A 12911-nucleotide genomic window follows, 5' to 3' on the forward strand; every position below is an offset into this window, starting at 1 on the left:
CTTTTCAGAGGATTCACATCAGGAATCTTTAACATGAGCTGCTGTTAGAAATATTCTCTTTTCACTTTATTTTTTCAAGATGACTATAAAAAAGTTCAAGAATTGGAAAAAATAGAAACTAGCATACATGAGCTGAAGCGCCTTATTGCTGGAAAATAGGACGAACATATCGAGACACGACGCTGAGCATCAACCCACGATGCTGCGAGTGTGTGAAACAGTGTGTGTGGGTGTTTACAGAAATCTGAGCTTATTGCTGTCAGGAGGCCGAACACATGATTAGAACCTTTACTGCAGTAACAGTACATAAGTATTATGAGCTTGATGTAGTTAAAGTATTGCAGTAAAAGTACATAAGTATTATGAGCTTGATGTAGTTCAAGTATTGCAGTAAAAGTACATAAGTATTATGAGCTTGATGTAGTTCAAGTATTGCAGTAAAAGTACATAAGTATTATGAGCTTGATGTAGTTCAAGTATTGCAGTAAAAGTACATAAGTATTATGAGCTTGATGTAGTTCAAGTATTGCAGTAAAAGTACATAAGTATTATGAGCTTGATGTAGTTAAAGTATTGCAGTAAAAGTACATAAGTATTATGAGCTTGATGTAGTTAAAGTATTGCAGTAAAAGTACATAAGTATTATGAGCTTGATGTAGTTAAAGTATTGCAGTAAAAGTACATAAGTATTATGAGCTTGATGTAGTTCAAGTATTGCAGTAAAAGTACATAAGTATTATGAGCTTGATGTAGTTCAAGTATTGCAGTAAAAGTACATAAGTATTATGAGCTTGATGTAGTTCAAGTATTGCAGTAAAAGTACATAAGTATTATGAGCTTGATGTAGTTCAAGTATTGCAGTAAAAGTACATAAGTATTATGAGCTTGATGTAGTTCAAGTATTGCAGTAAAAGTACATAAGTATTATGAGCTTGATGTAGTTAAAGTATTGCAGTAAAAGTACATAAGTATTATGAGCTTGATGTAGTTAAAGTATTGCAGTAAAAGTACATAAGTATTATGAGCTTGATGTAGTTAAAGTATTGCAGTAAAAGTACATAAGTATTATGAGCTTGATGTAGTTAAAGTATTGCAGTAAAAGTACATAAGTATTATGAGCTTGATGTAGTTAAAGTATTGCAGTAAAAGTACATAAGTATTATGAGCTTGATGTAGTTAAAGTATTGCAGTAAAAGTACATAAGTATTATGAGCTTGATGTAGTTAAAGTATTGCAGTAAAAGTACATAAGTATTATGAGCTTGATGTAGTTAAAGTATTGCAGTAAAAGTACATAAGTATTATGAGCTTGATGTAGTTAAAGTATTGCAGTAAAAGTACATAAGTATTATGAGCTTGATGTAGTTAAAGTATTGCAGTAAAAGTACATAAGTATTATGAGCTTGATGTAGTTAAAGTAATGAGTAAAAGTACATAAGTATTATGAGCTTGATGTAGTTAAAGTATTGCAGTAAAAGTACATAAGTATTATGAGCTTGATGTAGTTAAAGTATTGCAGTAAAAGTACATAAGTATTATGAGCTTGATGTAGTTAAAGTATTGCAGTGAAAGTACATAAGTATTATGAGCTTGATGTAGTTAAAGTATTGCAGTAAAAGTAGTGGTTTGGTCCCTCTGACTGATATATTATTATATATGACATCGTTAGATTATTAATAGTGAAGCATCAGTGTTAGAGCAGCATGTTACTGTTGTAGCTGCTGGAGGTGGAGCTAGTTTACACTACTTTATATACAGTTAGCTAGTTTAGTCCAGTGGTTCCCAACCTAGGGGTCGGGCCCCTCCAAAGGGTCAGCAGATAAATCTGAGGGGTGGTGAGATGATTAATGGGAGAGGAAAGAAGAAAAAACAAAGTTCTGATACACAAATCTGTTTTCAGTTTTTGGACTTTTTCTCTAATCTTTGATTTTTGCTGAAATATTGGATCATTTGAACATTTATTGAAATGAAAGCATGTGAGAAGTTTAGAGGGAAAAATCACTATTTGGTGGAGCTGTTAACAACTCATAGACATGTGAAATGTGACCCCGACTACACACTGCTTTTTGTAAGACGTCAAAAGCCAAAAAGGTTGGAAACCACTGGTTTCATCTTTAACAATGTGTTGTATTTTAAAAGCTTGTTATATTATCCATTGTGTCAAATCTTCATCTGAAAAGTAACTAAAGCTGTCAAATAAATGTAGTGGAGTAGAAAGTACAATATTTCCCTCTGAAATGTAGAAAGTAGCATCACATGGAAATACTCAAGTAAAGTACAAGTACCTCAAAACTGTACTACAGTACAGTACTTGAGTAAATGTACTTAGTTACTTTCTACCACAGTCATGGAGAGACTCGCTAACTGACTCATTCAGTTAAAGACGTCTTCAGTAAAATCACCTGCTGAGCTGATCGGTTGGATCAATGAAACATGAGGATGTAGTTTACAGACTGTAACAGAGACGATCATATAAAAACCTCTGAACGCTGTCAGTCTGTATCTGTGTGGCGTAACGCTGATGTAGATCTACTTCCTGCAGCATCGTACCTTCTTGTCCTGGAGGTCTGTAGAGAGCTCATAGCTGTCAGATAGAGCCTTGCAGCGTTTGCTCTCCTCCTCCTCTTGCTTACGGAGCGCCAGGCTGGCCGGCTGGTGTCGGCTGCGCTGAGCCCAGGCGAGGCTCGCCGGGCTGGGGGGAGAGACGGGAGAGATACCCTGGAGGGGGAGAGAGGGAGACAGAGATATTGTTATTGTGTCTTTATTCAGGGGAGGCTGAATGAGGATCCAGAATCTTTTTAATCAGTTCTGAGCCAGTGGTGATGTATGATGAACGACCTGCAAACCAGCTCCTGACGCTGTGGATATGAACCAGTCAGTGCTGCTGCTGGATTATTACACAAATAAGTAATATTTGATAAGAACGTTACAGCTGTAGAGTCACTGACAGTAATAATACGTTTATAAAGACGTTTAGGTTTCTACTGCCGGCTGTTACAGTTAATCCCGCCTCCTCACTGAGGAACCAAGACCCGACCTGAGACCTGAGCTGGACCAGGTCCAAACTGCACTCAGTCTAATCGGGTCTGTAAACCTGAGTACATGAGCTCTGGTCACAATCAGGAGAAAACGGCAGAACATCAGAACATCAGCTGTTTAACTCCTTTTAGGAAAATCAGTCGTCTATAAGATTTATGCTCACAGATAAAAAACAAAATCAAATAAAGAGTAAACAGGTTCAACGTTGTTATAATACAGCTGCTCGTTAATTAATTAAACTAATTGATCACATCAGGCTGCTGCTGGTGTTCATGTTCTCTGTTTGGGTCGACTGCATTTTGGTTCTGGTCTGTTCTGGTCTGTTCTGGTCTGGCTGTGTTTGGGTCTGGTCAGGTCTGTTCTGGTCTGTTCTGGTCTGTTCTGGTCTGGCCGTGTTCGGGTCTGGTCAGGTCTGTTCTGGTCTGGCTGTGTTTGGGTCTGGTCAGGTCTGTTCTGGTCTGTTCTGGTCTGTTCAGGTCTGGCCGTGTTCGGGTCTGGTCAGGTCTGTTCTGGTCTGGCTGTGTTTGGGTCCCCGTCTGATCGGATCTTTTTTGAAAATTAATTGATGCTGATCAGGTTCGGGTTTTCCTCGGTCCGTGTCGGACCAGGTCCCTCTAGTTAGTGAGCGGGTCCAGCTGCTCTGCTGCTGATTGGACGACAGGTTACGGCTTTCTGAAGATTTGATTGGCTGTGTGGAAAGAAGGACTCACAGGGAACCACTGTGTGTGTGTGTTTCCGGGTCAGTACCTGTGTGTGTGTGTGGGAGGCTCCCAGGGGCCCGCTGGTGGAGGCGGAGCTGTAGGGGTCACAGGGGCTGGAGAGGGGGCTGTTGCTATAGCGATGGAAGGGAGGCGGATGGCCGAAGGACGAATCAGTAAAAGTGAGCGCCTCCGGACACTGAGGGTCGCCCTCCACACTGACAGAGAGAGAGAGAGAGAGAGCGTTAGCCATCGTTAGCCATCGTTAGCCATCGTTAGCCATTGTTAGCCATCTGCTAACGTCGATCACTTCCTGTTGAAAAAACCTGAAAGATAAAGAAAAGGAGGAAGAACGTTTGAAATTATAAGAAGAGAAATATGATCTAAACACCAGAGAACAGAATGAGGACGAAGAAGAGGAGGAGTGAAAGACGAAGAAAAATATGAAGAGACGGAAAGATGAGCAGAAAATTAGAGGAGGAGAAGATAACGAGGAGGAGGAGATAACGAGGAGGAGATAACGAGAAGGAGGAGATAACGAGGAGGAGGAGATAACAAAGAGGAGGAGGAGATAAAGAGGAGGAGATAACGAGGAGGAGGAGATAACGAGGAGGAGGAGATAAAGAGGAGGAGAAGATAAAGAGGAGGAGGAGATAACGAGGAGGAGGAGATAACGAGGAGGAGAAGATAAAGAGGAGGAGAAGATAAAGAGGAGGAGGAGATAACGAGGAGGAGGAGATAAAGAGGAGGAGATAAAGAGGAGGAGGAGATAAAGAGGAGGAGATAACGAGGAGGAGGAGATAAAGAGGAGGAGATAACGAGGAGGAGGAGATAACGAGGAGGAGGAGATAACGAGGAGGAGAAGATAAAGAGGAGGAGGAGATAACGAGGAGGAGGAGATAAAGAGGAGGAGATAACGAGGAGGAGGAGATAAAGAGGAGGAGGAGATAACGAGGAGGAGGAGATAAAGAGGAGGAGGAGATAACAAAGAGGAGGAGGAGATAAAGAGGAGGAGATAAAGAGGAGGAGGAGATAAAGAGGAGGAGATAACGAGGAGGAGGAGATAAAGAGGAGGAGGAGATAACGAGGAGGAGGAGATAACGAGGAGGAGATAACAAGGAGGAGAAGATAAAGAGGAGGAGGAGATAAAGAGGAGGAGATAACAAGGAGGAGAAGATAACGAGGAGGAGGAGATAACGAGGAGGAGAAGATAACGAGGAGGAGATAAAGAGGAGGAGATAAAGAGGAGGAGAAGATAACGAGGAGGAGGAGATAAAGAGGAGGAGATAAAGAGGAGGAGGAGATAAAGAGGAGGAGATAACGAGGAGGAGGAGATAAAGAGGAGGAGATAACGAGGAGGAGGAGATAACGAGGAGGAGGAGATAACGAGGAGGAGAAGATAAAGAGGAGGAGGAGATAACGAGGAGGAGGAGATAAAGAGGAGGAGATAACGAGGAGGAGGAGATAAAGAGGAGGAGGAGATAACGAGGAGGAGGAGATAAAGAGGAGGAGGAGATAACGAGGAGGAGGAGATAACGAGGAGGAGGAGATAACAAAGAGGAGGAGGAGATAAAGAGGAGGAGATAAAGAGGAGGAGGAGATAAAGAGGAGGAGATAACGAGGAGGAGGAGATAAAGAGGAGGAGGAGATAACGAGGAGGAGGAGATAACGAGGAGGAGGAGATAAAGAGGAGGAGGAGATAACGAGGAGGAGGAGATAAAGAGGAGGAGGAGATAACGAGGAGGAGGAGATAACGAGGAGGAGGAGATAAAGAGGAGGAGGAGATAACGAGGAGGAGGAGATAACAAAGAGGAGGAGGAGATAAAGAGGAGGAGGAGATAACGAGGAGGAGGAGATAACGAGGAAGAGGAGATAAAGAGGAGGAGGAGATAAAGAGGAGGAGGAGATAACGAGGAGGAGGAGATAACAAAGAGGAGGAGGAGATAAAGAGGAGGAGGAGATAACGAGGAGGAGGAGATAACGAGGAAGAGGAGATAAAGAGGAGGAGGAGATAAAGAGGAGGAGATAACAAGGAGGAGAAGATAACGAGGAGGAGGAGATAACGAGGAGGAGATAACAAGGAGGAGAAGATAAAGAGGAGGAGGAGATAAAGAGGAGGAGATAACAAGGAGGAGAAGATAACGAGGAGGAGGAGATAACGAGGAGGAGAAGATAACGAGGAGGAGATAAAGAGGAGGAGATAAAGAGGAGGAGAAGATAACGAGGAGGAGAAGATAACGAGGAGGAGAAGATAACGAGGAGGAGATAAAGAGGAGGAGGAGATAAAGAGGAGGAGATAAGAAGGAGGAGAAAACAAAGTGAAGGTTTGCACAGAGAGGAAGAGGAGGAAGTGAAGCTTTCACTTCCTTTCCTCTTTTTGTTCTTTCCTTTCCTCCCTCCATCCCTCCATCCCTCCATCCCTCCATCCCTCCAGTCAGCAGCAGGGTTGAGGTGAGGACAGGTGTGTTTGATTTATCCCCCAGCTGTGCACAGACTGCTGCAGCTCACTGAGGTCACACAGTAAACTCCGGACGAGCTCGACGTGTTTGTAGCTCATCGCTCACAGCTGATCATGTTAGCAGCTCTGTCATCAAACCAGCGTCACATGACCAAACTGTCTGTAAATCCTGTTGACTGAGTCACAGAACTTTCTTGAATGTAATGCAAGTATTTCTCCTAAACTCCTGCTTATTTAAATACTTACGTAATTGTAACAACTCGTGAATTAATTTTGATGACTCATCTGCCCGTCGTACAGTAACTCTCATTATTATCTGCTGCTGAAGATGTAAAACAGCCTCACTGTAACATCTCAGTCTGTCTTACAACCACTAAAACACACACATTCAAATAAATGATTCAGAGCAAAATGTGATTCATATATATCATAATATTTTGTCCATCCCATTAACATACATACATATACAAACACCACCAGCATCACTATGACCTCAATAATACAGCAGAAGCTTCATAAAGTAGATTTGATGTCAGAGCTGATGACATGTAGTTAATAACACACGGACAGAATCTGAGAGCCAATCAGAGCAGAGACAGCCGGTCAGCTGGTTTAAACTCTCCCATCATGGACCAGTAAGGAGTCACAGACACACATTCACACACCAGCTCACGTCTCCATAATAATATCAAATCTGTTCTTTCTGCTGTTTCCTGTCGTTTATCTAAACATTTTATTTTCTCTCAGTGTGACGCTTGAACTCCAGTGTTGGTCGACACCGAGTACAAACTCAATATTAGTGATTGTTTATTGATTTATTTCACTCGGATCATTCTTATATGTGTGTGGGTGATACAGCTGATTATTATTATTTTTGACATGTTCTGTGTGTATTTGATATTTTCTTGTGTAGTGCAGAGAGACAGGTCTTAACTTAAAGGCTACTGGGGCTCATTCATATCATTATTTAACCAGTATATTAAATATCAACATATATATCATCATGGAAATGTGTCTCCTGCTTGTTTTGAACTAAATCCGACAAAACTCAGTAACATATTTCGAGATCTTTAAAAGAGTCCACAGATGCAGTGAGACTGTCCTCCAAAGAAAAAAGGACACAACAGTCTGTAAAACATCAAAAAAACATGAAAAATACTCTTCAACACGTCCTGGAGAGGAAGGAGACGCCGTCACTCAGGCAAGACAATGAAGCTCAAACTGACCCAAAAGATGAATCAGTTATCGAAATAGTTGCTGATTAATTTCCTGTTGATGGACTAAAGTCTCTGCATCAACAGTGATTCATGTTTATCAGACAGCAGCATCATTAGACTGTAACGTTTGAGGACTAGAAGCTGGTTGGACGTGTGCGACGTGTTTAACTTTGAACAACAGGATTACTGATGTTCTGTCTGTCACACAGCGTCACGGCCAACCAGAACAGCACATGTTAGTGTGTCACAGTGAGTCTCCTCTTCCTCCTCCTCCTCCTCTTCCTCCTTCTTATATACTGGTGTCAGACTGTGAGACCGGCGGCTTCTTACTGGGAGCTGCTGCGTGTTCTGTCACCCTCACTTCCTGTTTGTCATGTTTGTTGTTTACATCAACAGGCACGGGTCAGCAGAGAGCAGCTCTCTCATGTGGTTATTATTGTTGCCATGACGACGAAGCTCTAACTTTAATGAAGTAGTAACCACATGTTTCTCTGACCTTAATAAAGTCATTTGAACCCAAACCATCATCTTCATACCTAACCAGAGCTGAACCACAGCGCCGTCACATCATCAATCATCATTATTGATTAACAGTGACGTGTTACAGACGGATGATGTCTGACAGCTGATTACTGCTGATAGAGACGCCAGATTAGAAAACGCTGCTACGTGTCGTTCTCAAACAGCAACCTGAAGCCAAACTGCAGTTCTTTGAACGACCACTTGAGGCTCCAAAAGCGAGTCAATCCCCATAGACCCCCATGTTAAAATGTCCGACTTTACAGCAGAAATAAACATGTTTACAGTCTGGTACAAACAACGGTTTTGGTCTCTGTAGCTGATTTCTCCTTTCATGACAACTGTACGTTTTTATAACTCACCTGTTTAAATTTTATTAAGCCGTAAAGTTCTGCATGATGAAGCACATGGCTGCTTTGAGTGACAGGTCCGCCAGCCGCTAGGTGTCTTGTTTCAGCCGTTCGGCCCGCCTCTTTGCCCATTTTTGATTGGCTGGGAGTTAGGCAGCGTCACGCACGGCCAAGATGGCGACGGCCGGAGCGGCTCGCTTTGAGCTTCAAAACCGCTCTTCAGAAACCAACGAGTGACGTCACGGTAACTACGTCCATGTTTTTATACAGTCTATGGTCGTTCTGGAGTCACATGATCAAACCCCAGATCCAGAGCTTCATTTAGAGGACTGGTTGTTTTATTTTGATCTTGGACTGATATGTGAACATACTTTAAGCACAACACTGTTATCTCTGAGTTCCCTTAAACGTATTCTACAGGTTAACAGACGTTTATAAAAACTCGTCGGCTCGAGCAGACCTCAAGTTTTAGCTGCTCTTCATTCAACACTGACGTTACAGGGAAATTTCTTCTTTATTACTTCAAACCTCTGACTGAATGTGTTTGCTGCCCTCTACAGGAGGGAACAGGCAAAACACATCAATCAAGAGCACGAATGAAGTAATCTGTGCACATAAATTATTAATTAGAGAGCATTAATTCCTTTTTTTCTCTGTGGTTTTTCAAACTTTGAAAAATCTTCAGGATGTTTTTTTCTTTCATATTGCATCTTTAATGAACTCTGCAGCCTGTAGTAGTTCAGTTTAACTACTATAAGTGATTGATCAGTTCAGTAACAGTGCCTCTGCTGCTACTGTCCCCTGTGGGCCTCCGTAGCCTGCAGCTATCACACTGTTCATAACACAGGCTGAGCAGGTGAAGGTGAGTCAGTCTGCTGTCATTAATAACGTCCTGCTCGTCATACTGAGTGTCATATAAACAGGAAACACTCTTAAGCTCTTTCTGGAACTTTCTGCCGTACCACATGGCCTTCTTCAGCAAATGACAGCTGTCCTCATGTGACCTAATGATGGAACTGCATGACTGACTTGAAACTGTCTTTTAAAGATGTTGGTTACTCTCGTTATCACATGACCAAAGCTCCAGACTTGGGTCACATTGACTGCATTTTAAAGGAACAGTTCAACATTTTGGGGGAAACACTTCAAGCTGTCTTGCTGAGAATAAGATGAGAAGATTGATCAGCAGCAGCCACCAGGCAGTTATCTTAGCATAAAGAAACAGGGGGACACAGCTAGCCTGGCTCTGTTCACAGGTGACAAAATCCACCTACTAGCACCTAAAGCTGATTAATTTACATGTTAATTTGTTTATTTAATCAGTATAAAAACTGTGCAAAAAGTTGGTAGCAAATGAAAGTCCTGCTGCAAAGATTAAAGCCAGCTAACATGTTTATAGTGATAAGAGAATATTATGTTGGTGACAGTAAAGAGGAACCAGAACCAACATAGCGGCTGAGATGTGGCATCTACAGTATGTTTCTATAATATATCTGCAGGAGAAGTATTAACACTAAGTATAATACACCTCGTAGTGGGTGGAGGGTATTTCCTCTAACGTCTCGGAGGCCAGATTGTCTGAGGGACTGGAACCAGCAACCACCCTGCTCCTCTGCCCTGTAGGCTCGCAGCGCTCTACATCTGAGAACTGTGTTAGTGAGACGCAGCGAATCCAGGCCTCGTTTTATCAGAGAGAGAGAGCGAGCGAGAGGGTTTGTGTCTCTGCGGCTGTTCGTCCAAACAGGCACCAAATGGCACCAAAGCCCCAGGCAGCGAGTTGCTACTAACAACAACTACATGTGTGTCAGCCCCACCTCTCTCGCCCTCTCTCTCTCTCTCTCTCTCTCTCCCCTGCAGATGGTCTGCAGAGTCAGTTTACATTACTCTCTCTCTCTCTCTCTCTCATGCATGTGTTCATGGTGTTTTACTCTCTACATGCTGCCTCCTGTCCGTCTCTGAGATCTTAAAGGATCAGTCTGGTGATTTTCTTTCATAAATGTCTAATGTAGCACAAAGTCAGAGGTTGTTTATCAGCAGCACAACGAGCTGGTGAAGCTGTAAACAGAACAGCGTTCCTGCACATGCTCAGTAGCGTCTGACCAAACTCTTCATGATGAAGGAACATGTGACCCAGTGCAGCGGTGTCGTGGTTTTAATAGTTTTGATATAAGATATATCAGCTTTGATACACACACAACACTGGTTAGTGTGAACAAGAAGACAAATATAGAAAATCAGCAGAATGATCCTTTAACCCGGTTGGATAATTCTGCAGAACTCCTTCAACAGCGGTGTGATTCAATAAATCATTTCTGTTAAGCGTTAACACTCATGAGAACTATAGTACAGTTAAGATGTGGTTACATTTAGGCAACAAAAACTATTTTGTATAAAAGCACAAGTCTGGTGATATTCTTTATTTTTCTTACTGGTAACAAATCCCATGAAAAGACCAAAACCAACAATTACAAAACTGATTTAATGCAGAGGAAGACTAGTCCACAGAAACATTTAAATGAAAAGAGGAACCTAATTGATCCCGACTAGAATATAAATCAATGTTAATCTAATCCAGCCTTTAATCCAAATGTAGAGAAGTGAGTATAAGTCGGAGGCGGAACAATAGAGGACCTGTTTCATTATATAGATTTTAAATACAGTTAAAGCTACATGGATCTCCTCAGATCAGATAAACTGAACCCGGGTGTGTTTGTTCTCTCGTGGTTTTGCTGCTCCTCTCCATCAGAACGCCGCCAGAACGCCAGAAGCTCCGCGCACTGGTAGAAAAGGAGGGTAACGAGGTGATTTGATTGGTCCTGACTGATTTCCTGTCCTGCTCATGTTTCCTCCTGATGAACAGGAACATACATGTCCTTGTATGAAAAATTGGATGAAATGGTTGAACCACGCTCAACGATGAACCACCTCCTACTACCTGAGGTAAATAATCCTGCTCAGCTCATTTATATCTGTCAGTATTTGTATTATTATATTCAATTCTTCTCTTTCTTCCTTTTATGATGGATTTCTACTCTGAGTGGAGCAACATTCACTGATTGGATCAATACTTGTTTGGATGGATTACAATTCGTACATATTCAATAAGGAAACACTTTGTGTGATAAGCGTAATAAGCTTCAGCCTACAACTTTTCACTTAATGCTATAAACTGTTTTTGGGTTTTTTTGCATTTATTCATCAGTCTGAAGCTGTTTAAGCACTTTGCATTATTGTCTTCAGTTTTATATGATGTGTAAGTGTATATGTATGTTTGCTGTGCATGTATATAAATATGTAGTGTGTCTATTATTTAATAATGTTATTATTTTCTGCCTTTCGTTATTTGTCTTGTTTTTATAACTTAAAGACTAAAATAAATAAATGAATCAAATCATTTGTTAGCAGCCAAACCTTTTCTGAAAAACAAAAACTAAATCTGTCACTGAAGACGAGACCGGCTGTGAGTCTGTAAATAAAAGGGAGTGAAAATTCAAACCTTCATTAAAACATTATGTTCTGTCATAATGATGTCTGTAAGATTTTAGCGTCCTCCATGCAAACTTTATAGAGCCAATGAAATCCACCTGGCGTATATAATATATATAACAGCTTTATATTAGATTACAGGTTTAGGAGTCACTGATAGCGCTATTACGTCCTTCAAGTTCAGCTGTAAACAAAGATCCATTAAGAACATTAATGTATTAACTATGTTCATAGTTATACAGTCAAGATCAGTCATAAATACTGACTGATCTCTAATTAAATAGCATTTTTTATCTGCTACAGAAACATATCTGCTCTGTAAATCACTCGTCCTGTGTTCTTCTTTCAACATGGAGAAATTTGAAAGTTTGCATTAATTTGACAGAATACTGTCAGTTCTCTGTCTACGTAGCTGGAGACGTTGTCTCTATACAGCAAATCTGATCTTTGCATAAAGTGATAGCGTGTTATTCTATCATCAACAGAGCAGACGGTCACACTGAGCCTGATCACATCCTGCGATTGACAGCTGCTGTCAATCAAACACAGACACCACCACGCCCCTCCAGCTGCTGTCAATCAAACACAGACACCACCACGCCCCTCCAGCTGCTGTCAATCAAACACAGACACCACCACGCCCCTCCAGCTGCTGTCAATCAAACACAGACACCAACACGCCCCTCCAGCTGCTGTCAATCAAACACAGACACCACCACGCCCCTCCAGCTGCTGTCAATCAAACACAGACACCACCACGCCCCTCCAGCTGCTGTCAATCAAACACAGACACCACCACGCCCCTCCAGCTGCTGTCAATCAAACACAGACACCACCACGCCCCTCCAGCTGCTGTCAATCAAACACAGACACCACCACGTCCCTCCAGCTGCTGTCAATCAAACACAGACACCACCACGCCCCTCCAGCTGCTGTCAATCAAACACAGACACCAACACACCCCTCCAGCTGCTGTCAATCAAACACAGACACCAACACGCCCCTCCAGCTGCTGTCAATCAAACACAGACACCACCACGCCCCTCCAGCTGCTGTCAATCAAACACAGACACCACCACGCCCCTCCAGCTGCTGTCAATCAAACACAGACACCAACACACCCCTCCAGCTGCTGTCAATCAAAC

At 42.1% G+C, this 12911-nt stretch overlaps 1 protein-coding gene across 1 annotated transcript in view; it reads right to left on the reverse strand.

Annotated features, from left to right (window-relative positions):
• LOC137185223 (IQ motif and SEC7 domain-containing protein 1-like) overlaps positions 1–12911 on the reverse strand; it is a 53263-nt gene that overhangs the window by 20345 nt on the left and 20007 nt on the right. Inside the window, exons 2-3 of the mRNA XM_067593567.1 lie at positions 3786–3954; positions 2550–2717 (exon numbers count right to left, since the gene is read on the reverse strand). Of these exons, the coding sequence (XP_067449668.1) occupies positions 2550–2717; positions 3786–3954 (337 nt within the window). The remainder of the gene's footprint in view (positions 1–2549; positions 2718–3785; positions 3955–12911) is intronic.

The sequence above is a fragment of the Thunnus thynnus genome, chromosome 6 (assembly GCF_963924715.1).
Source record: "Thunnus thynnus chromosome 6, fThuThy2.1, whole genome shotgun sequence".
Classification (NCBI taxonomy): Eukaryota; Metazoa; Chordata; class Actinopteri; order Scombriformes; family Scombridae; genus Thunnus; species Thunnus thynnus.